This window comes from Dasypus novemcinctus, chromosome 8 (assembly GCF_030445035.2).
Source record: "Dasypus novemcinctus isolate mDasNov1 chromosome 8, mDasNov1.1.hap2, whole genome shotgun sequence".
Classification (NCBI taxonomy): Eukaryota; Metazoa; Chordata; class Mammalia; order Cingulata; family Dasypodidae; genus Dasypus; species Dasypus novemcinctus.
Window position 1 is genome coordinate 31,035,362 of NC_080680.1, and position 26,780 is coordinate 31,062,141.

Below are 26,780 nucleotides of genomic sequence, written 5' to 3' on the forward strand. Positions count from 1 at the left end.
AGGTTACAGAAATGATTCCAGGAATGTAACTGTGTACCTAATTAGGCAAGGCTTGCTGGAGCAAATGGCTGCTCATGTGGATTTCAAGAATGGAGAGTAGGGAAGCGAACTTGGCCCAATGGATAGGGCGTCCGCCTACCACATGGGAGGTCCACGGTTCAAACCCCGGGCCTCCTTGACCTGTGTGGAACTGGCCCATGCGCAGTGCTGATGCGTGCAAGGAGTGCCCTGACACGCAGGGGTGTCCCCCGCGTAGGGAAGCCCCACGCGCAAGGAGAGCGCCCCATAAGGAGGGCCGCCCAGTGTGAAATAAAGTTCAGTATGCCCGGGAATGGTGCCGCACACACGGAAAACTGACGCAGCAAGATGATGCAGCAGAAAGAGACACAGATTCCTGTGCCGCTGACAACAACAGAACCGGACAAAGAAGAGCATGCATCAAATGGACACAGAGAACAGACAACTGGGGGAATGGGAGAGAAATAAATAAAATAAAAATCTTAAAAAAGAAGCCCAAAAAAATCAAAGTTTCTCAGTCTCAGCACTATTAACATTTTAAAAAAAAGAATGGAGTGTGTATTTGTTATAATGTGTTTTCTTGGATCAAGTAACAACAGCTATCTAGTGTGGCAGTACAGAAAAAAAGCAAGAAAAAATCACTGAGAAGAGGTGAGCAAACTTAACCTAATGCAGAGAGGGAATGATGTAGTTCTCTGAAATGGGAAAGTCCCTTTGTAGGGAATTGAGAATTTGATGACAAGTTGGGTGCTGACCAACACATGAATATGAGCTTAATGGAATCATTTATAATTGCCTCCAGAGGAGCAAAGTTTTAGGAAGGGAACCTGGTGAGAACATTACAATACGCATTTTAAACCAGATATGATGAGATTCCTTAAATAAGGGGGAAGATACATCTGTAAAAAATCAAGTACAGGAAGAAGGAGTTGGGTGGGGGTTGGGGTGAGGAAAGGTTCCACCAGATGGGGTAAGACTTGGCCACATGAAGCTGGAATCTTTTCTGAGGGTAGTTCCTTTCAAGGGTTCAAGACAAAAAACAGATTGCAGGGAATTCAAGAGGGAATTGGAGATTGGAATTCTGAGCCAAGGCATAGTTTTCTTTGAGTTTGAATGTGAATGAAGATATAGAAAATGTGGAAAAGTTTCCTGCGCACAGGGAGAATTTGAATGTCTCTTAATATTTTTCTTTAAAAATACAGTGAAGCTCCCCGCTATGATGGACCTAGTATTAGCCCCCACCCATGCGCTGCAGATGGACCAGCATATTTCCCTACTTCTGTACCTGTACCCACTTCCCAGGACAGCGATGACCCTGGGTGAGCCCCCTTGCTCTCGTGGTCTCCTTTCCCCAACTAGGGACCTTTCGACCTTGAGTCACCCTTACTGCTCCTGACCGGCGGAGTGTGGTCTGCTGACCTTGGGGCTCCTGCCTGCTTCTGGATCACCTGTGTCCTCTGCTTGCAGCCTTCTCATTCCAAGACCCCAGGAGGATTTCTACGCCTGGGAGTTTCAGAATTTAAATTCTCTTTAAATTCCCACTGTAGGACACTGTTAAGTCAGCCTCATTCCCAGGGACCTCAGAGGCCTGTGGCCCTGCCTTGCTTTTTCTTTCTCATTTATGCCCTGGGGACTGAAGCCCCACCCTGCACCCTACTCTTCCCCCCACCTCCCCCAGCCTGGTCTCTTCAGGTCTGGCCTTCCAGCCGGGTGGATAAGGTGACACTCCATAGGTCTTAGGTTTATCCAGACCTGGGTTCAAATACCAACTTTACCACTTAGTATTTTTATGAGTTGAGACAAGTTACTAAACTCAGCATCAGTTTCCTCATTTTTGGTAGGATAATATGAGTTTTCTGTCTGTGTGCCCTTCCTCCATGTGTGTGCATATATATGGTACAGTCACAGTTGCCATTTTATGAGGCTTAGTAATTTCAGAGAAGAAATAGGGATGTCACCAGCACAGGGCAGAGTCATATCTTATACCCCTGTCTTTTTGCTATTTTGTCATGCCTTCTTTTCACGTGAGGACCCTACACAAAGCCCTTGCTCCCTGAGAAGTGTAGCCCAGCCCCCTGGTCCACCACTTAACTCATGGTCCCAAGTTACGCCCTCCCTCCAATTCCAGTAAATAAGTTTCTTTCTTGTTACTTAAGTAATTATAATCCAAATGTAATCACATAATAGACGTGGAAGGAGCAGCCAGCTGGCCTCAGGGGAGTTGGCCAGCTTAAAAGGACAGAAATGAGGGAGATATTACCATGCGGAGAAGGCCTGGTTTGGGGGAAGGAGATGGGAAATACTGAAGCTTGGAGGGCTGAAGGAGCATGGCTGGTATCTGAGGGAGGACTTGGGTGAAGCCTGGCGCATGGGGGGTGGTGTGGGGTAGAGAAGAGAGAAGCTTTATTTACCATGATTATAGTTACAGCATTTTACTGCGTAGCAGGCACTCTGCTAAATGCTTTACCTGCATTTCCTTGGCATCACCTCCCGTTTTGCAGTTGACGAAGCAGGTGAGAGGTTAGTTGAGTTGCCCAGTGCCCCGCAGCTATCACACAGTGATGGGATCTGACCTGAGACCCCCGGCTTTAATCGCAGTGGGGTTCCAGCAGTCAGTTAGCAAATAACTTAAAAAGTCATTATAAGTATGCTGTTAATGTGTAAAAAATGAACACAGTTAATGCCAGTAAGGAGCATGATTTTAGTTGTGATTTTCTCTACCATTTTTTTGTAACAGACATTTTTTTCTACCAGACCCTTTCAAGAGTGACTCTGGCTTCATCCAGGATTTGAACACAAGAGTTGGGATTAAGGGACTAAGTAGCCTTATCATTACCTGTTTTTGATGGGGTTTCCTTTGCCTAGATACTTTGGGGGCTTCCTTTGAAATGTGGAAGCATTAGAAGAAGAAACACATGATTCATATGGAAAAGAAGTTTGTTGTGCTTTTATTTTATTTTATTTTATTTATTATTATTTTTTTTAATCAATGTGTGCCTGTATATGAGTGTGAGTCTTTGTGTGTTTTTTGTTTTTTTTTTTAAGATTTATTTATTTATTTAATTTCCCCCCCTCCCCTGGTTGTCTGTTCTTGGTGTCTATTTGCTGCGTTTTGTTTCTTTGTCCGCTTCTGTTGTCGTCAGCGGCACTGGAAGTGTGGGCGGCGCCATTCCTGGGCAGGCTGCACTTTCTTTTCACGCTGGGCGGCTCTCCTCACGGGCGCACTCCTTGCGCGTGGGGCTCCCCCACCCCGGGGACACCCTTGCGTGGCACGGCACTCCTTGCGCGCATCAGCACTGCACATGGCCAGCTCCACACGGGTCAAGGAGGCCCGGGGTTTGAACCGCGGACCTCCCATATGGTAGACGGACGCCCTAACCACTGGGCCAAAGTCCGTTTCCCAATGTGCTTTTATTTTAAATCCTTTACTGACATAGCAATTACCCTTGCTTTGGTTGGTCATGCAGTATGATCTTATTTTAAGTGAGAAATTTCTTCTCTTAACAGGCAGGTTAGTGATAAGGATATTTTATTCACCTTGAAATTCCGAGGAATTCTGCTTTCCTAGACAGATCAGAATTGAACTACAATGTGGTTGTTACAAACAAGCTTGTGATGTTACTGTGACGGCATTGGTTCTCCTTACTCTGCACCAATTAACTTTCCTTCTAATATTTTGGTCTCTGAACTGCTCTAGAATTCCTAACCCTTCTGCACGGAACGAACGACGACATTTTCTGTTTGGGGCAGAGACACGCATGTAGTCAGGAAGTGCCGCAACTGAATAAGTGGTGGGAAGATTAGTTAGAGGATGTAAACTTGGGCAATTCTCTTAACTTCGGTAGACCTCAGTTTCCTCATTTATAAACGAAGAGGTTGATCTGGCTTCTTTAGATGGGGCCTTTAAGGATCCTTTACATCAGGTCTAAAGGTCCTATACTTCTTCATGAGTTTTCACCAGCAGTTCCTGACTGTTTAATAAGTTTTAACACTCCTGTAAGTTTATTATCTGTTTTTCCCATTTATAATTTATTAATAGCTTTAATGAAATTGTGAATGACAGTTTAATTAGATCATCCATGCATAATTAGGGCAACCACTTTTTTTTTTCCTTAGAGGATCAGTTTTTCATTCCTGATTATACAGCTTACCTCTAACCTAGGTACTTTCGCATTTTAAAGCATTTCCCGAAGTAGGAAAGCCTTTTCTCTCTTCTTAATAAACATAAAGGTCAGCTTACATTTTCTTGAAAAGCTACATGCATAAAATATGGAGAGTAGTTTTGGCCTAGATTTTGAATGTAGTCATAACCCAGACAAACATGATCTAAGGCAGTAAATTTAGTGGTAACAAAGCAGTGTGGAATTTAAGAAAATCTGTTCTCGTATTACTACTTTTTTTTTCCTTTTTGAGTAAAATAAGTTTACAGTCACTTCATATCTGTTTTGAGTGCTAAGCTTTCAAACCTGGCAAATAGATTTTCATTAAAGGGTTCTTATCTCTTGTGAAGGTGCCACATTAAACAAGTGAAGAAAATCAGCCTTATCTGATGGATGGTTCCCAATTAATAGCCTAAAACCATTTGTATTTGGCTTTGCAGTGTGTTTTTGTACTTGCATTTCAGTATGGGTGTGCCTGATATTCTGGGAATTTATAATACTTCAAACAAATAAGGAAGTCCCACTGTGAAGACAGACTCCGAGGAACTGGAAAGCTGACAGATAATGCTTTGTCCTTCCCCAGGTGCTTTGCTGAATTCTCCTTCGTGCTGTCTGAGAGGCCCTCTGCGTCCATGATGGAGCACCCTGCCTCAATGACAGGGCTCTCCCTCTTCCTCTGCCATCTTTTGACTTACATTCTCTCGGGAATTGGGTGCGTCATAACGTAGTTAGACTTTGCATATGTATTATCCACTCCAGTTATAAGCAGGTGTCTTGGTTTCCTGAGGGCTGCTGTAACAAAGTACCATAAACTCAGGTAGCGGAAAACAACAGATATTTATTTTCTGACAGTGCTGGGGCCAGAGGTCTAAAAGCAAGGTGCGGCAAGGCAGCCGGCTCTGAAATCCTAGGGAAGAATGTTGCATGCCTCTCACTTGGCTCCGGTGGTCGCTGCTGCCCCTTGGTGTTCTTTGGCCTATGGCCTCATCACTCTAATCTCTGCCTGTTCTTCACATGACCGTCTTCTCCCTGGCTGTGTCTGTCTGTGTCTTCTCTCCCCTTCTTTTAAGGCCATAATCCAGTTTGACCTCATTTTAACTAATCACATGTTCAAAGACCCTGCTTCCCAATTAGGATACCTTCACAGGACCGAGGTTAGGAGTTGGACAGGTCTGGCTTTGGGGGACACCATTCAGCCCATTAACAGCAGTAGTCATAGAATCGTAGCTGCTTTAAAGAGGGAGAAAGACATGTCATGTCCCTGATTATCTGAGCTTCGGTTAATCCCACACAGGACAAGCTAAATCAGTGTCAGAAGAGCAATCCCGTTTCTTCTTGCATAGCAATGTCTGACAGAGGTTGGAGCAGTGCCTCAGTGGAAGAGGGTCATGTGACTGGGGCCCTACAAAGCTCCGTTTGTCTCTAGACATCTTCCCTCTGGCCTGACCGGAAGGTAACAGGGGCCTTGGAGTGGGTTGCTGAATGGTCAGTTTAGTGGTGGGAAGGAATATGGATGGTTTGGTATCTGGGCTAAAGAGGGTGTATGGGGTGAGGCAGCCTCATGGTACATAGACAGCTTTGGAGAATGGGTTCAGTGACGACTTGCCTCATAAAACAGCTTTTTAATTCATAATTAATTTGACTAAATGAGTTTGGAAGTAAGGGGAATGGAACCAGATTACCTTGTATGACTAAAGATTTGTGAGCCCTATCAAAATGATTCTAAAAGATGCTATTTATTTCATTTTTTATTAAAAAGTAATATATGCTCAGTATAACAAAATTTAGAAAATACTTTAATAAACCACTAACATTGCCACTAACCAGATATTATATTGTTAATATGTGCCTATTCAATATGCGTAACTATATTTTAAACAAATATCGTTTGTTCACACTGCTGCTTTCCCCTCTAAAATAGAATGAACCTTAACTAGTGGCCATTGAATATTCTGAAGCATTCATTACTTTTCATAGTTGCCTAATATGATGTGGGGCATTTTTAAAACAAGAAATTAATTTTTTCCTATTTGCATAGGAGGGAGAATCAGGCTTCAATAAGGTGTGGCCTTGTATGAATATGGTGACTTGGTCCTAGAGATTTATGTCATAATAGAGTCGGAGGGCATGTGGTGTGACTCTTTATATATATATAATATATATATATATATATATATATATATGTATATGAGGGAATTATGCCTGTGCTATTCATGTGACTTGCTTAAGGTCAGCCATTTTAATGGCAGAAATGGGAATAGAACTCCTGATATTCTTTGAACGCTATGTCATATCATTTTTATTTTTATTTTTAAAAGATTTATTTATTTATTTATTTCTCTCCCCTTCCCCACCACCCCGGTTGTCTGTTCTCTGTATCTATCTGTTGTGTCTTCTTTGTCTGCTTCTGTTGTTGTCAGCAGCACGGGAATCTGTGTTTCTTTTTGTTGCGTCATCTTCTTGTGTCAGCTCTCCGTGTGTGTGGCACCATTCCTGGACAGGCTGAACTTTCTGTCGTGCCAGGCAGCTCTTCTTATGGGGCGCACTCCTTGCGCATGGGGCTCCCCTACGCGGGGACACCCCTGTGTGGCACGGCACTCCTTGCACGCATCAGCACTGCACATGGGTCAGCTCCACACGGGTCAAGGAGACCCGGGGTTTGAACCGCAGACCTCCCATGTGGTAGACGAACGCCCTGACCACTGGGCCAAGTCCACCGCCATTGTATCATTTTTGACAAATATGATTTGTCATAATTGTCCTTTTCTGAAGACACACTGAACATGTGACAACATGTAGGTAACATTTCTGGGGTTCTTTTCTGGTTTGTAGCTTGGCTTTAAAATAATCTTGAAGCTCAACTTTGGCTTATGAGCCAAAATCTTTGAGGTAAGCCCTTTCTTTGGTTTCATAGGTTAGAATAATCTTCAAATCTATGTTGGTTTGAGAGCATTTCAGGTCCAGCAAGGGTTTTACAGTGCCAAATATTTGCTATTGAGATTATTAGCCGTATGTGCTAGCTGGAACTGCTGTTTTTATTCATTGATACTGTTGCTATCCATTCAAAAAGTCATCACTCTTAAAGCATTATCTTCAATTGTGCTAGACACTTTAAATGTCTTTATCTCGGCAATCAAGTGTTCCCAGCCTTTCCTTGATATATTTGAAGAAACTGGAATCTACATAGGTAAATTGACTCATCAGCAGTCAAATCACTGTGACTGAATGTATCTGCTGGTTAGTGATTGGATTTATGTGTAGAGGATTCCTGTGACTTGCAAAGATTGCTTTAAAATGTCATTTAAATGTAATGAGTGTCATTAAAGAAATGGTAAAATAGAAAGAAAAATTACTTGTATTCTCACAATCCAAACAGCTACTGGGCACATTTTGGTAAATTTCTTTTCAGTGTTACTTATTTATTTTTTAACATTTTTAATGTTAGGTTTTGGTTTTTTTGCTCAGTCTTTTATCTTTGAAAATTTACTTTGTTCAAGGCCCTGAGAACAAGGACTGTTAGTAATCTATTTAATGGGCATTGATTTGTTTCCCACTTTTTGGTGAATTTCCCATGAGACCTGTTGGGAAAGCCCTTTTTATTTTTTCCTTCTTTCAAATGAAGTGAGGGTTATGGTTTTAATGCACTATGCCAGCACACCTTATACTCTGTCCAGCCAACCGTTTTACAAATGCATCATCGTGCTCATAAAACAAAGTGATGGATTAGATCAATGAAGAATTAAGAAGAAGAACTACCCTATCTAGAGTTCATGTTCTTACATATAGCTCATGAGTAGAGTCATTCATTCCTTTATGTTCCTTGGGCAGTTTTTAAACACTTATATAGTTTATATCATTTTTATCCTCACAAAAAACTGGAGTCTTAGGAAGTCAAAATACGTTAGTAAAGAAGAAAAGACAAAAGGTACTCATTAACCAATCCACCCCCCAGAGATAGTAACTTTTAAAACTTCATTGTAAATCTTTCATCCTACCCTTTCCTTTGCATATTGTGTGCATGTATGTATGTGTATAAATTTTCTAAGAACCAGTATGAAGTTAACATATGGTTTTGTAATTTATTTTTCCCATTTAGCAATATAGCATGAACATTATCCAATTTAATTAAATATGATAAAATGTTTTTATGGTTGCATGATTTCCTATCATATGAATGTACCATTATTTTACCCATCTCCTATTGTTGAATATTTAATTAATTTTTTTAGCCAATTATATGATAAATTCTGTAGCTAATATTTACACAATTCCTAATTATTTCCTTGGGAAAAGTCCTTAAGCATGGAAATACTGGGCAGGAATATATGCAACCATTTAAGACATGATAGCTTCTGTTGAATTTCCCCAAAGCTAGATTTATTTGCATTTCCTCCATTTGTTTTTAGAATGCTAGTTTTCCCTTCGATTTCTGAATCCTGAATCCTGAATATAATCATTTAAAAACAATCTTTGCTAATTTAATAAGCGAACAGTATTATGTCATTGCCATTTGAATTCTTTTAATACTAGCCATAAATTGGTTATATAAAATCTTCGTATGATTGCTAGCTTTTTTTATTGGAAGATTTTTCTTTTTTTTTAAAAAATATGATCTACAAATGCTTTTCATATATTTTTAGTATTAACCCTTTGTAGTGTTTTTTTTTTGTTTTGTTTTTTTTTAGGTAAATATTTCCTCCTAGTGTGATAGATTCTATTTTTAATGCATTATTATGGGAGTTCATATACTTCTTAGAATCGATCCCAGGGCATGAGCTGACATGAAGGTAAGTTTATCAGGTCTCCTAAGTCTGTGGTACTGTCTTACTAATTAATGCTTTTATGAAGTGACCTGATCAACCACCAGTATGAAATTAGGCCTCTTCTTTTCTTTTAGGATAGAAAAGGACACAGTCTATCTGATGTGAACCCCTTTCCTTCCACTTTAGTGCAAGGCAGCAGAGGTCTCAAGCTGGGGTCTGTGAGATAAATGTGATTTCTGGGAGTTACACTGCTAGCTCTTAACTATGTAATGGAACCCTCCAGGATATCAGGAGTGTGTACCAGTGCTTGTATTAATTTTTATTCCAGGCCCTGTATTCTTCACCCTTACTGTTTATCTTCTATTTTTTAAAAAAATGATCTCGTATAGCCCTCTTCCTTTCCAGGATCCCACTGATAGGGCAACCATATAGCCTAGACCTATAGCCTATGACACCTGTGGTTTACACATATTTTTTTTAGGTACTGGGGTCGGGAATTGAACCCAGGAACTTGTATGTGGAAAGCCACAACTCAACCACTGACCATATCGCCTTCATGGAGTTTATTTTTTCATTTTTTTTTTGCTTGTTGTTTGTTTTTGTTTTTTTCAGGAGGTACCAGGAACTGAACCTGGGACCTCCCGTGTGGGAAGCAGGCGCTCAACCGTTTGAGCCACATCCGCTCCCCCCTAGCATAATTTTTAATAGTAACATTTCACTCTCACAAGTGACCCATTTGGAGTGATAAATTTTATGACCACCCTAATCTTTAAGTATCAGAATATCAGTGAGTACATAAGGGTGAGGTAACTTTATCAGAATTACTTCTTTGATTTGGTAAAAGAAAATCAGACTTGTCACCGTCTGTTGTGTTTTTAATATGCCAGTGAGTTCAATGGTCTTGTCATGAAATACCCAGCATATTATGGTATAAAATATTAATCTTTATTAATTCTAATTGGATACTTTAAATGAGATGGAAATTGAAGTTCATCTTTTTACTTTTCCCCCCGCACTTGATTGTCTGGCTAATGACTTTTGGTTTGCTTTCCCCCCCCCCTCTTTGCTTTCTGTCAGTGCTTTAAATTATTGCTTTCTCTGGGTCAGTTGGAAAAGGTGTGTGGGGGATTTTATTTCGTATTTTGGAATTAACTTATACTTTACACTATGCCAATAGTGGTAAAATTTATAAGACATTACTTTATGAATTTGGGACAGTCATTGTATTCATTCAAAATCCTTAGTCAACTTCCGTAAATCTCAGTGAACTTTCAGTAAAATGACTGAAGTATTACTCTAGAGGTTTGAAGAAGAATGTCTAATCCTTCATGATTCAGATCACAATTTTTCTGATCAAACTGAAGGCATATGGCTCAAGCCTAGCTATTGGATGCATTGATATAATTTGGAAATTTATTTCTGGCCCAGTGGAGCATCTAACATGGAGTACAGCTGCCATTGTCATAAAAGGCCCTAAAATGTATGATGGATACATTCAGCATTTGTAGAGAACAACTTCCCTCACTGATTGAGAGGTAATGCCAAGGGGCGAGGGGCTTTTCTTTTCAGAGTGATGAAAATGCTTTAACATTGATTGTGGTGATGAATGCACAGCACCAAAATCCACTGAATGTAATTTGGGATGATGGGTTGTATGGTATATGAATATATCTCAATAAAATTGCTAGAAAATATATAATAAAAATAAAAAGACTGTAGAACAGTATAACATAGAGTGAGCCCTAATGTAAACAATGAGCTAATGTTAATAGCGTAATTATAATAATATTGTCTCATCAATTGTATAAAAGTACCACACTAATGCAAAATGTTAATAATAGGGATAACTGTGGAGGGATGGTGGGACAAAAAGAGAAGCAGCATATTTAGCATCCAATTATTCTAATTAAGCAGTCTGATGTTTTTCCAATTAGATGTTTGACATATCTTTAAAATTTCATTATTCAGGTGAAAATGCTCTAGAATTGACTGTGGTGATGCTTGTACAAATCTGTGAATATATTAAAAAACATTTAATTGTACACTTTAAATTGATGAATTTGTATAATATATAAATTTTTTTAAAAGATTTACTTATTTATTTCTCTCCCTCCCCTTCCCACCCAACCCCCCGTTGTCTCCTCTCTGTGTCTATTTGCTGCGTTGTCTTTGTCCGCTTCTGTTGTTGTCAGCGGCACGGGAATCTGTTTCTTTTTGTTGCATCATCTTGTTGTGTCAGCTCTCCGTGTGGGTGACGCCATTCCTGGGCAGGCTGCACTTTCTTTTGCTCTGGGTGGCTCTCCTTACGGGGCGCATTCCTTGCGCATGGGGCTCCCTGACGCGGGGACACCCCTGCATGGCAGGACACTCCTTGCACACATCAGCACTGCGCATGGGCCAGCTCCACACGGGTCAAGGAGGCCCGGGGTTTGAACCGCGGACCTCCCATGTGGTAGATGGATGCCCTAACCACTGGGCCAAGTCCGCCGCCCTGATATGTAAATTATATCTCATTAAGCCATTATAAAAAGTCCATTACCCATACTACGTAAAATTCCTGTGGCATTAGCTGTGGTACAATTCAAACAATAATTACTCACTTTCATCATTAGCAATATTTATTAAGAAGGTTGAATGACCAGGGGAAGTTTCCCCACCTCAATATTCTCAATTCATGTGTGTGTGTGTAAGATGTAGAATATTATTTTTTTTTAAAGATTTATTTATTTATTTAATTCCCCCCCTCCACCCCGGTTGTCTATTATCTGTGTCTATTTGCTTCATCTTCTTTGTCCGCTTCTGTTGTTGTCAGCGGCACGGGAATCTGTGTTTCTTTTTGTTGTGTCAGCTCTCCGTGTGTGCGGCGCCATTCCTGGGCAGGGCAGGCTGCACTTTCTTTTGCGCTGGGTGCCTCTCCTTACGGGGCGCACTCCTTGTGCGTGGGGCTCCCCTACACGGGTGACACTCCTGCGTGGCAGGGCACTCCCTGCGCACATCAGCACTGCTCATGGGCCAGCTGCACATGGGTCAAGGAGGCCTGGGGTTTGAACCGTGGACCTCCCATGTGGTAGACAGATGCCCTAACCACTGGGCCAAGTCCGCCACCCAGATGTAGAATATTCTAGTAGTCATTCCATTTAATATATAGTATAGGCTTTTTAAAAAATTGATGGTGTTTTCTTTTTAAGATATATTTTATTTGTTTATTTCTCCCTACCCCCTCATTTTTTGCATTTGCTGTGTCTGTTTGTTGTGTGCTGGTCTTTTTTTTTTTAGGAGGCACTGGGAACCAAACCCAGGACCTCCCACGTGGGAGGGAGGCACCTAATTGCTTGAGCCACCTCTGCTCCTTGCTTTGTTTTGTCTCTCATGTTTTCTTCCTTGTCTCTTGTTGCGTCGTCTTGTTTCATCAGCTCACTGTGCCAGCCCATCCTGTCAGCTCACTGTCTTGCTCATCTTTTTAGGAGATACTGGGATCCGAACCCAGGACCTCCTGTGTAGTAGGTGGGAGTGCAATCACTGGAGCCACACCTACTTTCCTGATGGTGATTTTGAGGGAGTATGCTTGGAAAAGCCATAGGCAGACAACAGAAACAGCAAGTCATTATTCTAGTGCCAACATTAGGTTAAAGCTTCTGGATTTTGAATCTCTGCCCTTGCTCTGTGTATGTGTGCACGCAGCATAGTTTTACAAATGCCTGGGATGTCATGGCATTGGAATGTCATGCCATTTAGCAAGGCCTAGCAATTCAGGATTTCCTTTTTTTAGTTTAGTTTTATTTATTTTGCATTCACTTGATTTAGTTTCTGTCCCTCCCATTTTTTTTTTCAGAGTTGGTTTTTTTTTTAAAGATTTATTTATTTATTTCTCTCCCCTTCCCCCCCACCCCAATTGTCTGTTCTATTTGCTGCATCTTCTTTGTCCGCTTCTGTCATCAGCGGCATGGGAATCTGTGTCTCTTTTTGCTGTGTCATCTTGTTGTGTCAGCTCTCCGTGTGTGCAGCGCCATTCCTGGGCAGGCTGCACTTTCTTTTGCCCTGGGCTACTCTCCTTACAGGGTGCACTCCTTGCGCGTGGGGCTCCCCTGCGTGGCAGGTCACTCCTTGCGGACATCAGCACTGTGCATGGGCCAGCTGCACACGGGTCAAGGAGGCCCGGGGTTTGAATCGTGGACCTCCCATGTGGTAGACGGACGCCCTAACCACTGGGCCAAGTCCGCTGCCGTGTCCCTCCCTTTATTGATTCAAAGAAACAAGCACCATCTTTGTGATGCACAGTTTTCATTAGATGTCTTTTTTTTTTTTAAAGATTTTATTTATTTACCTCCCCCCTTATTGTTTGCAGTCACTGTCTGCTCTCTGTGTCCATTTGCCGTGTGCCCCCTGTAACTGCTTGTCTTCTCTTTAGGAGGCACTGGGAACCAAACCCGGAACTTCCTAAGGGGAAGAGAGGTGCTCCATCACCTGAGCCACCTCAGATATCTTAATGGCTTTTCTCCCTTTTCCTAGATTGATCCTTTCAGAGAAAAGCTTGCACATAAGATGGTTGGTTTCTGACCATTTTGTTTTTATTCAAACTGCTTTTATTACCCACCTTCAGATGTTATGTTTATGTGTTATCAGTTTATGAGAAATCACATCTCAGTTTATACCACAGTAATTTGGACATTTGTTAGTCCATGTGACCTAAAACCAAGTCCTGTCCCAAGAGTTTTACCTTATCTTGGATCATGATGTCTCATCCCCAGTAATTTTAATTTTTGTTTCTTGGAAATGTTCCATGGGTCATGGAGCAAGATGAGAGACTCAATTTAAATTGAGGGTAATTGGTTTCACTTCCCTTTTGCCAGTGTAACAGTAGGAAATCATCATATGTGTAAGCCTTACTAAACAATAAAATGTACCAGTGTGCTTTTCTCTAATTTTGCTTCCTCAAGGAGCAAATCTGGTTGGCATACTGTCCTTTCGTATTTCCTGCCTGCTGGTTTTACATTTCTAGGCATGGTCCTTCTGAGCATAGAATATATTCTCTTTACAGGAAGATGGCATATTTTCATATGCAATTTAGTTAAGAATAAAGAAAAAGGCACTTTTTCTTTATTTGAAGATCAGCTTGACCATTAACATATGACTCAATAACATTTCTGGAAAATAAAAAGCAAAGGGGAAGGGAAGACGCTGTGCTATCATTGTTGTGTATGTTTTACGGGCACTGATTTGAATGCTAGAGAAACATATGGCCATCGGGCAAAATAAATTAGAGGACAAATTTTAAATGAACAAAACAAATCATAGGACAGCTCTTTAGTGGGCTGATAAGTTGTCTTGACATTAATGGGTGGTTACAAATGTTGCTCCTTTTTCTTTGGACAGCACGTGTGCATGCACAAGATGGGTCATTGGATTGCTCTGGAGTAATTTAAATCCATAAAGAGCAAGATATTTTGTGTGCCAGTCTTCATGGTTCTTTGAGTATTGAGTACAAAGGTACTGCTTCCTGCTCCTCCCCATAGTAAATGTTCTAGCTTTTTTAAAAAGCTGAGTCTTAAAAATTATTTTTATTTTATGCTTCTAGGGGAAGTGAGAACCCAAATATTTCCTAATGTATTTCTCCATGCCACAGTTGTTGAGTCTCCCGAATTAGTCATAAGAAAATGATTAGTTTCAAGAGTCCTTGCTGGGTGATATTCATGCTAATAATGAGACCCCCAGCAGGTACTGTGGCTTTTGATCAACATCAACATTTTCCCCCAAGAGAGGTTTTTTAAAAAAATGTGAACAATGCATAGGTTTGATTTGCTTGCTTGTCCGTATATGTTTTAATCACACTTCTTTTCTTCCTTTAAAAAAAGGACACATTTCTCTAATTTTAGTTTTCATTTGAACTAAATCTCAGGTGCAGTATGAACTTCTGAAAGTCTCTGCTAGGTCAGTAACCATACCACACGAGCAGACTTAGTAACCCTGGCTTTCCATAACACAGTGTATCTCCCAGACACTTTCAGAGTTTTATGTTTTCCTAGGCAGACTGGGAACATACGCCAAGTCCTTCTTCTTCTCAGTGTTATCACTTGAAATTTTTGGGTGATGTTAGCTCAAAAAGTGTACAGTATCCTGCAATCTGAATACCCAGGTATTTTGTGCAACATCCTAGATTACCATTGCTTCTTTTAATTGGAACAGTGCTTGCTCACTCCCTCTTGCACTGTAATTCCCCTACCTCAGAAGATAATTATATTTAGAGGCTCCAAGTGTGGAACCACATGAATGAAAGGAGAAGAAAATCTTGACATATTAACCTTCAAAGAAGACTACTATAGTTTTTAGTCAACTCATTTGAATCAGTAATTGAGTACATTGTAAATAAGAGGGGAAGGGTTTTTTTTCCCCCTGCCTGTGAGGAATGTAATTAATGGTTTTTAATGCTGTTAACAACAAGCAGTACCTCTACTTTACAAATATAAAATATAAAAACAAATGTGTGCAAATGATGTAACAGCCAAACAGTTTCATTCTTTTTTACGTGAGGAGATTATCTCATAGGAAGTGAAATTATAACCCAGGTGTTTCAGTCTGCTCTGACTCATCCATTAGCATAAAGGCCTCAGTCATGGTTTTTGTCCTTGCCTTGGCGGTCCAGAGAATAAAGGATGCGAAACACACCTTCTTTTTCATGTGTATCCTCCGCATCAATGCAGTGAACATTATAGGTGCACAAAATGTGCTTTTTGATTAAGCATCACAAACTAAACAAACCCCTCTTTCCCCAAACCTTTTCCTCTTCTGACTTTGCTAAATAGAAATACAGTACCTCTATTCTGCCTAGTTACTCAAGCCTAAAGTCTAGGACTCATCTCTTTCCTGTACCACTTACTTCTCATTCATCTCCAGAATATATCCTGAAGCTTTTCTCTTCTCTTCATCACACCTCCTGCCATCCTCATCCAAACCACCATCATTGTATGCTTGGATTCCTGGAATACCCTACTAACTTGTCCTTACAGTCCATTCTCAGCATAAATCAAACCATACCACTTCCCTGGTTGAAACTCTCCAAATCTGTCCAGTTCACTTAGAATAAAATCCAAACTCTTCCTAGAATACAGTGTTCTCTGTGACCTGTCCTCTGCCTGCATAGCCAGGGCTGCACATTATCTCCTTCCTCCCTCTACACCATCCTCTAAGCCTTGGCCACCATGCCACCTCTAGGGGGGCTCTAGGCCTGCTGCTCCGCTACTTGGAATTCTGCTTCCTTCTAAATTTCTTGTGGTTGGATCTTGAATATTCAGATCTCAGGTTAATTGTACCATCTTTAGAAAGGCTTTCTCTGGCCTCCGAATTCAAAGTAACTGCTAGGTCACTGTGTTTCACTATCTTTTAATTCTTTAATGATGAGCACCTGTGTCTTTCTGATATTTTTCCCATTCATCTCTTTATCCATCTATCATCTGCCACTCATTCTAGTATGTTACGATTGTGAAAGCAAGAACTGTGTCTGTCTTGTATCTGTGATGCCCAAAGGAATGTCTGGCATCAGATATACATGCAACAGAATTATTTTTGTAAATGAAATAAATATATAATTCAAGTTAAAAAAAATCTCCAAATGCTATGGCTTTAACTTTTGGAATACTGGAGATGTTTGTCTCAGTTACTTGGGAGGATGGGGTGTTAGAATCAGGTAGAGATTAGGGTAAGATGAGTAAGGCACTTGCCTCAGGTACAAAATTTAAAGAACCTTCCTCAAATCACTGATTTTTCCTTTTGTCTCAGACTGCAGTATGGCTCATCATGGCACCATTTCTTGTCCCATTTTTATTTAAAATTGTGACACTTTGTTCCATATGACCTTTTTGGCATTGATTTTGATTTTTAAAAATACTGTGTGATGGGAAGCGGCTGTGGCTCAATCAGTTGGGCTCCCATCTGCCATACGGGAGGCCCTGGGTTCGTGTCCCGGGGCCTCTTTGTGAAGGCAGGCTCACCTACAAGTGCCACTGAGTTCCGCCCAGCCGGAAAGCACCGCAGAGAGCCGACTCAGCAAGGTGACGCAACAAAAAAAAAGGGGAGACAAGCATAAACACAGAAGAGCGCACAGCTAATGGACACAGCAGACAGCATGCAAAATCCACAAAGGGGGAGGGGGGATAAAAAAAATTACCTCAAAAGATTTATCTTGATTACTGAGATTTTTTTATGCCACAGCCCACCCCCAGCCCTGTATCATTTACCCACTTGATTTTGCACTGTAAGTTAAAGCTAGTATTCACTGAGTACTCACTATGTACCAGACCCTGTGCTTTACTTGGATTAACTCATTGGGAATTCACAGCAAAGCTATAACGTAAGTGGTGGTATTTACAGTTGAGGACACAGGGTTAGAGGGAACAGGTAGCTTCCTCGCAGCTATGCAGAGCAGAAACCGGATAGGTAGCATATGTGGAAGAACTTCCGTGAGTAGAAATAACCTTATAAGGGGGCAGAATCTTTAACATCCTGGCACATTTTCTCTTCTGTCCTGGAAAGGCATTTCAAGAAATGGGTAGTGAGCAAATACTTAACATTTAGGGATAGAAATGTTGATCTGCTCGTTACGTGGGAAACAAGGTAAAGAGGGAACAGAATGAATGTGTCACTGAGATGCCTTAGGAGGCTCAGTATGTTCTGTATATTTTATTGGACACCATTTGGGAGCACAGCAGGGGATTAGAAAACTCACCTGTTTGGGTAGATACTCCATTAAATTTAGATATACTTGGTCTGTATCAGTATAACCTTAAAGTGGTTTGGGGGAAAAAGTTGTAAAGATATTTAAAAAAATCACTTCCAACCACACATCACAATAAAGTGTAGATGTTTAGCATAAGTATACAAAACAAACAAACCATAAAAGCTAGAATAAAATGTATACATTTGGACCCAATTATAGAAGTCACAAAGGAAAATTCAGATGAATGAACTAAATACAAATTTTAACATTATGTACCAAATTTCATGAACAAATTAAAAGAAAATGACAAATTGTGAAAATGTTTGTAACCAAGTATTAAAAAGTTGTTAAAATTTTGTTTTATATAAATGGTTCTGAAAAATCAGTAAGAAAAACAGTTAAGTCCTTAAATGTAAAAAAATGCAAGTTCATGGAAGAAATAGAAATGGATAAGAAAGTATGAAATCTGTTTCTTCTCACAAGTAATTAAAGATGTAAGTTGAGACAAAGATTTCTTTTTGCCTTCAAATTTAAAGTTTAAAAATGTATTAAGTTTAAAATTGAAAAATATGTTAAAAAATGTAGGGTGATAAAAGTGTGGTGAGACAGGTTCTAACTAGTGAGTCAACTCCTGCCACAGGGAGGATACCCTTGACCCAACTGCATTTCTTTGATCTCTCCTAAGGAAATAGATGGAGATTCAGGCAGATATTTTTGTTCAGAGATATGTTTATCAGAGCTTTCTTTTTAAAAGTGAAAAATTAGAAATATTCAAAATGTATTATAACAGGAGAATTAAAAAAAAATTATCACATATCCTTATGATGGCCTTTCAGACAACTACTATTAACTATTTTTTTGAAGAATAATTAATGCCACGGAATAGCTCACAATATGTTAAACTGGAATACAGTATTATTCTAGTTCTATAAAAAGCACCAAGAACAGAAAAAGTGCATTTGCCTAGAAAAGGAGACTGGAAAGAAATATAGCAAAAATGTTCACATTTTAACAATTTTTAAAACTCTTCAAATTTTTGATAGTGACTATAATTTTTACAAATAGGGAACATTTTTTATTTTAAAAAAGTGTGTGAGGGGACAAGATGAAGAACACTGGACAGACAGGAAACCTTGGTAGATTCTAGTACATCTTCTCATTAGTTGTCAACCAGGTTAGTCTTTGAACCCGTCTCTTCCCTTCCTTTGTAAAATAAATGAGTTCAGAGCTTCTCAAGCTTTTTCTTTGAAATACACCCAGAGGGAGGAGAGAGTGAACATTCACTCCTGGGGTCAAAGGATAGGGGAGATTGGGGAGGTTGGCTCAAAGTAACCTCTGGAGAATGTTTTAGCATGAAAAATCTTAATGTAAATTTATGTAAATTTCCTGTTCTTCAAACTATACAGGTGTTAGTTTTAAAAATATTTTTTAAATTGACATATAATTTTCAAACCATGAAATTTAAGATTTTAGCTTGGGCATTTTAAAGGTTTTTAGTGTATTGAGAAGGCTGTGCAACCAACAGCTGTTAGTTTTTAATACACAAATATTTAGAATGGATACTCCATGGTGAAATAGATATCCAAGAAAGTACTCTTGTATGTTTGAGTTACTTGGAACACTATGAGGTGTTTCTTCTGGGAAAATTATGCCACTTTGAGAAGCGCAGGACCAGATGATCTTTCAAATATTTTCAATAAATAATTGAATTTTCAGTGTATTTTGCTGCCGGCCTCCCCCCCAAACAAAACAAAACACATTTAATTGGATTACTTGTTAATAGTCTTGGTTACAACTACTTAACCTACAGTATTCAAAGTTGGCGACACCGAATTTAGTTAATTTATATGTTATATTTTCAGAACTGACCAGTACCTTTTGCTGGACCCTACTGGAGTGAAAGGGGCAAGTATACCCACCCAGCCATTGTCCTCGCGGGTCAGTCTTTTCAGCAGAAGAAATTGTGGAGACTTGGTTGTTTTAGAACAGTTCAGTGCAAGATTCCAACCTTAATGAAAGAAAAAGTGCAGAAGACAGAATGTAACTGAGAATTAACAAATAATGGATCTATTGTGACTAGTAATGGAAGAAATTGTAGCATTGATGTGGAGCTAGTGGCCACGAGGTAGTTGTTGAAGGCAGGGAGAGGGAAGAAGAGATGTGATGTGATGTGATGTGATGTGGGGGCATTTTCAGAACTCGGCGTTGTCCTAAATGATATTGCAGGGACAGATGGCTGGACACTGTATATCCTGCCATAACCCACTGAATGGACTGGGGGAGAGTGTAAACTACAATGTAAACTGTTATCCATGTGGTGCAGTGGTGCTCCAAAATGTATTCACCAAATGCAGTGAATGTGGCACAATGATGAAAGAGGTTGTTGATGTGGGAGGAGTGGGGTGAGGGGGTGGGGGTTATATGGGAACCTCTTATATTTTTTTGAATGTAACGTTTTTTTAGATCTATGTATCTTCAAAAAAAAATACAATTAAAAAATTGATGGGGATGGGGGGTGGAAGTGGGATATGAGAACCTCATGTTTTTTAATGTAACATTTTATGTGATTAACTTAAAAAATAATTTAAAAATTAAAAGAGAAAACAAAAAGAATTAACAAATAATTATGACTACTTAAATCATTATATAGATGCTTCATATTATAAAATAGCAGAAGGTTAATACCCGAAATTACTGAAGTCTCACCCCTCTAGCCCTCTCACTCTAGACTTAACCTCCCCCTGTGTGTGCTTACTATTGGGTTGGTAACCATTCCACCATCTGCTGCTTAATATCCTTTTGGAAAACCTTGTGCCTGACCTCTACTCTGTTACTTCCTATCCCAGCACCTTGATCTCTTCAAATGATTGACATTCTGTAATTCCCCCTGGTTTGGGGTCCACCCCCAGCTTGTTCAACCCCTTAATGTTTTTTAGTAAAGGAACCTGTGTCCAGCTGCACCCAGTTATTCCTTAGCACCCTGATGTTATATATAAATATTAGAATTTCTGCAGGTCAGAGAGGGAGTTTTTGGGCCATTTCAGGCGACTGACCTCCTTGCTTGTGCAACCAAATAAATCTTTTCTCTCTCTGAAACCAGCCTGTCTCAGGAATTGGCTTTAAAGATGCCTGGGGAGGAAACCCGCATTTGCTCAGTATTGAGAATACACGCGTTTTAAAATCTACGTAGCCTGGAATGTGGGCAGCTCCTGGGTTGAATTTTAACCAAGGGTTATTAACGTGTTTTTAGCACAGTGTTGTTAATTCCTTGTAGGTGTGTGTTGATGAGTGTATGTGGGTCAAAATTCCTCCTTGAAATTTCTGTTTCTACTTTATCCAAGTTTATAAGGAAGTAGCCCAAGTTCAACTTTGGTGGTGCTGAGAGTCCATATTTTAGACTCGTGTCCCAAATCAGTGCAGTTACTCAATTTATAATTCAGCTCCATGAACCTTCAACTTTGCTCTTAGGGAGTCTGTCTCTGCTGGTCAGTCCAGTCAAGGGGGGCGGGGCCAGGGACAGCTGGCGTGAGCCTTCACATCTATTAAGGGCTTCAGTTGTGGGCTTCTGACGGTTTGACAATATCCCTAAATGCAGTCATGAAAGGCATTCACGGAGTGAAATGAGTATATCCATTTTACAATTTTAAATACTAAAGTTTTTATACCTGTTTTGGCATATCTTAATTTTCTTTAATGTAAAAAAAAGTGGAAATGGTGTGTGTCTCCCTCAGTGAGAGGTCCTGCTAAAGTGTGTTTTCTGGCTCTTTTCCCGGATAAAAAGAATGAACCGTGTTGACTCTTGAAATCCTTGATAATTCAGTGTTCAGAGATTGCTTCTTGGGGCCATTGTATGGAAGTAGGGAGCACCAGCGTTCTTTAGAACAGTGACATAGTAACTGACATTTTTAGGGCACATAGCAATACTTGTACATGTAGGAATTAACTTCCTAACTCTTCTAATAAGTGAGTATTCAGGAAGCCAATTTAAATGTGGAAGAAGGTACTTAATGAGTTCCTGATTTTTTTCAACAATAAAAACTAACTCATTACTATTAAGAAGTTAATGTCCCATGATGATGAAAGAGGTTGTTGATGTGGGAGGAGTGGAGTGAGGGGGGTGGGAGGTATATGGCACCTCATATTTTGTTAATGTAACATTAAAAAAAATAAGAAAAAAAAAGTTAATGTATTATTGGAATTAAAACTGGTCATCTTTGGTAGGGTGTAGTAGAAGAAAAATTGTCCTGACTTTAGTAGTTAATTGGACAGAAGTATTAGCAGATTGCATTGCTCAAATTGACAGAATAATCAGTGTAAACAGAAAGATGCTTAGTGTGACTAGGAAACCCAGCGTAAATATGAATTTGAATTTGTGGCAGAACCTATATGTAGGAATCCCTTTTATTGAAATGATCTTGGCCAAGTCTAAAATGGAAGCATTGGATTGTGTGTCTGCATGTATGTGTGTGTGTATGTGAGAGAGGGGCAGAATATATGTGTATGTAAACAGCTTACAAAGTTATACACTCGATAGTAGGATTTTTTTATTCTCCCCATTGTCTGCACTATATCCATTCACTGTGTATTCTTCTGTGTCTGCTTGTATTCTCATCAGGTGGCACTGGGGATCTGCGTCTCTTTTTGTTGCATCATCTTGCTGCAGTCAGCTGTCCGTGTGTGTGGTGCCACTCCTGGGTGGGCTGCGGTTTGCTCAGGGTGGCTCTCCTTGCACACAGGGGGCAGCGGGGAGGGGTGGCGGCATGGCACTCTTACATGGGGGCATCCCCGCTTGGGCCAGTACTGTGCCTGGGCCAGCTCACCACACGAGCCAGGAGGCCATGGGTATCAAACCCTCGGTCCTCCTATATGGTGGATGGATGCTCTATCTGTTGAGCCACATCCACTTCCCATGATAGTAGGATATTAAGTTTATGTTTCATGTTTGCTGTGATGGAAGAAGTGAAATGAACAGGGGACTGCTCTCGATGCTTTATTGTGATCTAATGCTTAGGGAAGAAGAAAAATATCTCTCAAAGTCAACTTTACATGCTGAATGAAGTGGCCTTTTTAATTGCATGATTCCTAAGTAGTCTCAGTTCTGGGTGTTTTAATGAGCTGGGATAAGAAAAGGCAGAATAATTATCTAAAGGTACAAATAACTTTCCTGGGGAAATTTTTTAGCAATGTTCATAGAGACTATATAAGGAGAACGCATGGGTTGTATGGGGCTCATACTCTTGTGTGTTTTGGTTTTTGTTAAAAGTTATTAATTGAGTTGATTGGAGTATATTCAAATTATTAAAAATGCACCTCCCCCCAAGGCATTTCATGTAAGGGTTGAATATTATATTTTTTAAAATTATTATTAAACCAATGGTCTTGGGAAACAGTATCTACTAGTAGAAAAGTCTGTTTTCTTTTATTTAGAGTTGATGTGAAGGTTCTATTTTTCACGTGGCCTTAGGAAAAACATTGTTTTATATAATTTTGGAACAACTGTTTTCTTTTTTTGTTGTACTAAATTTTTTTTTCATACTAATCATGAGTAGATTGTTATAATGACCATTTAAAACTGAGAATATTGTATAATTCTATAAAAATAGAAGGGAGGATACAAGAAACTTGGCCTACACCTTTGGTGGAATAGTTCATTTGTCTTCATGATCTAACTTCTTGTTAAACAAAGAAGCTGAGTTTTTTGCTGTTGATGTTTTTCCCTGTACTTTCTTTTTCTGCTAAATCAAATTTAACACAGAATAATACTTTACTACTTTCATCATTCTACCTAGGATATTTACATCACACAGATGTTTTCTTACATGAAGCTTTGCCTTCACTTTGAATATGTTGCATTTATATAATAAAATCAGAGTCTGAGCATTGAGTTCTCAGAGTCAGCCTTTAGCTTTGGGATAGGGATAATAAACAACCTGAGTTTTTTCCTGCATACTTTTAATTGCTGGGGACAGTCAAGATACTAGTTTCATTTTATAAATTGTTGATTAATTAACGAGAAACAATTTCTTGGATTTTTATCTACTAAAAATGCCACTTTTTAGATACTTTCTATGTTTCTGCGGTACTCATGCTTAGGGTTTTTAAATGTTTCTTTTAAACAAATATTTTTGTTTGGATTAACCCTGGTAAAATGGGCAGATATCATTCACATTGTAGTGTTAAATTTATATTTCAAAGTATTCCAGATCACTTTATTAGAAGTAATAGAAAAAAGAATCAGAGCACAACTATTGGGGCTAGAAATCATCTTTCATCGAAACTGTGAGGATTCTGTGTTTACTAAGACATCTGCAGTCATTTAAGACTGTTTCTATGTAAACTGTAACACTTATTTGAGTTTTTGGTGATTGTTCATAAAGATAATAATGAAAGCCAACCACCGGAGAAACAAAATGAAATTAGGGCAGATGTCCTCCCTCCCTCCTTCCATCTCTCCCTCCGTCCTTCCTTTATAAAGAGGAAACAATAGTACAGCTCTGATCAGAAAGTCATTCTGAGTTTTATCCTCTTTTTTCATATTTAATATCCAAATTAGGTACTTTTATTTATCTACGTTGTTGGGTGAAGACAAAGACATTTATTGTTTTGGAACTATCAAGGATGTTTGAAAGTGAGTGAGAAATATGATTCAGAAATAAGGTGGCATACCAAAAAGGCCACCTATTAGAAAAATAAAGTTCTTAGATTCATAGTTTTAAAGTCTAAAGTTAAAGTTTTAACTTGTAGAAGAAATACATTGTCATTCAGTGAAATGATCTCATCTCTTCATCTTTCCTTCTCCTCATTAGACATTTCTTGCTTTCTTAGGCTTGTGGTAACAGAAAAGGAATATTAAAGAAGGCAAGAATGAGATATTAGAGTTGCAAAATATTCAATAAAAATAAATTTCTACATCTTGTTATTTGTCGAGAGTAGACCAAGAGAAGAAGAGTCACTGTGGCTTTCCTGGATTAGGTGATGCCTGGAGAAGTTGCTGTGGCTCAGAGAGTTGGGTGCCTGCCTCCTACACGGGAGGTCCTGGGTTTAGTTTCCAGTGCCTCCTAAAGAAGGCAACTTGACAGAGCAAGGAGACACAACAAGCACACAGCAGACACAGCAGACACAGCGAGAACAGACAGTAAGCACAAACAACGAGCAGACAGATGAGGGAGCCATTTCAGAGGGGGTAGGGCAGGGATAAATAAATCTTTAAAAAATAAACTAGAAATAAATATAGTTGATATTTTCTGTCTAGAAAAATGATCCTGATGCTTGGCTGATTATTATACTATGCTCTCTGTATCTCTTAAAATAAGAGAAATTCATCTAGAAATTTTGTGGGTTCAGAAGATGCTGTTTTCATTGTGTTTCTTGTAAGATTCATGATTACAAATCACTTTCAAAATCCCATACTGAGGGGCTTTCAAAGAAATGACACTTTGTTTTTTGTTTATTTTGAACTAATCTGTCTTTGAAATGGAATCTCATCCCTATATTAAAAAAAACTTTTATTTTGCAATAATTTCAAATATATAGACAGTTGCAAAAACAATACAAAACCCAGAGAACTCCAAATAACATTTCTCATACCCAGATACACCAACTTTTAACATTTTGCGGTATTTGCCATATCATTCTACCTATCCATCTATCTGCCTGCCTAACTATATATCTGCTAAACACTTACTACTTTTATATGCATTTCTTAAAATCAAGGAAATTCACTTAGATATTCAAGAAAGTTAACATTGATACAGTCTACATCCCAGTTTTTCATGTGTTCCAGTAATATCCTTTGGGCATTTTCTCGTCGATTATTACGTCCAGTTCATGATCATATATTGCATTTAATTGCCATAGTCTCCCTTTCTTTTTTTTTTTAGTTAGGCCAGTAATTTATTGAGAAAATAGAAGAACAGAAGCAGGAGAAAATCCCCAGATGTAGATGGAGGCTGATCCAAGCAGAGAGAGCAGTCTTTCTCTTTTTTTAAATTGTGGGAACATATATCAGTGTAAACATTGCCATCTCAACCACACCCAGGCATCCACTGAGTGGGATTATTCACATTCACAATGTTGTGCTCCCCTTGCCTTCATTGATTACCAGTCATCCCTGTAATTTCCTAAGTATTCACTGTTGGTGGCATTTCCTCACCGATCTGCTGCCAATTTCTGATGCTCCTCTCAGTGGCTCTTCAGGGCTGTCAAGTCCACGCCATGCTTCTAGCTTAATTTTCTGGGAGGCAGTGAGAAGGTGTTGTGATCTGATGCACTGTTTTTGTCCATTTTTCAGGAACAGGAGAAAGTGGCAAGAGTACGTTTATCAAGCAGATGAGAATCATCCACGGGTCTGGATATTCAGATGAAGACAAAAGGGGCTTCACCAAGCTGGTGTATCAGAATATCTTCACAGCCATGCAGGCCATGATCAGAGCCATGGACACGCTCAAGATCCCATACAAGTACGAGCACAATAAGGTAGGGGTGGCTCTCCATGTGACCCGCTGGCAAAGCACTCCACAATACACATGGTCTAAAGGGTCTGGATTGCATAGTTGGTTTTTTTAAAAAAAAGATATATTTATTTTTTTATTTATTTCTCTCCTCTCCGCCCCTCTCCCCCCAACATAGTTGGTTTTTGAGATGTGTATTTTTCATCTTATCCTAAAGGGGACTTATGGATGAACATTAAGTGGTTTATAAATTTTTTTTCCCTTGAATCTTTAAGGTCACACCTATACCAAATAGAAGTTGTTTTCTTAGTGATATCAACAAAAAACGTATTTGGAGGTTCAACAGTAAATATATGTTTGTTTCTTAATTTGGGGGAGCACATTATATTAAGATAGTTTGCAGGTACAATACAAACTGATCAAAATGAGGGAATTCAGTGAAGAGACGGCAGCCTTGCTTCAACCTCTCTTTGTGCTTTGTTGAAAAAGAAACAAAAACAGCCCATAATGTCTGGTTTGATTTTGGATTTTGTGACTTCCTTTGAGTAGTACCACAGGCTTAATTTTATCTCCAGATAGGCCTGTCTTTCAGGTCCAATAACCTTTTCCAAACCTGTTTCCCTGTAACTATGAAAAGTAATAGAAACTTTAAAAATCACATGAGAAAGAGTTGGGGGAA

The 26,780-nt window shown here is 39.4% G+C and overlaps 1 protein-coding gene across 1 annotated transcript in view; it reads left to right on the plus strand.

The window, feature by feature from the left end:
- LOC101411610 (guanine nucleotide-binding protein G(q) subunit alpha) overlaps window positions 1–26,780 on the plus strand; it is a 308,556-nt gene that overhangs the window by 77,701 nt on the left and 204,075 nt on the right. Inside the window, exon 2 of the mRNA XM_004477520.3 lies at window positions 25,942–26,126. Coding sequence (XP_004477577.1) covers window positions 25,942–26,126 — 185 coding nt within the window. The remainder of the gene's footprint in view (window positions 1–25,941; window positions 26,127–26,780) is intronic.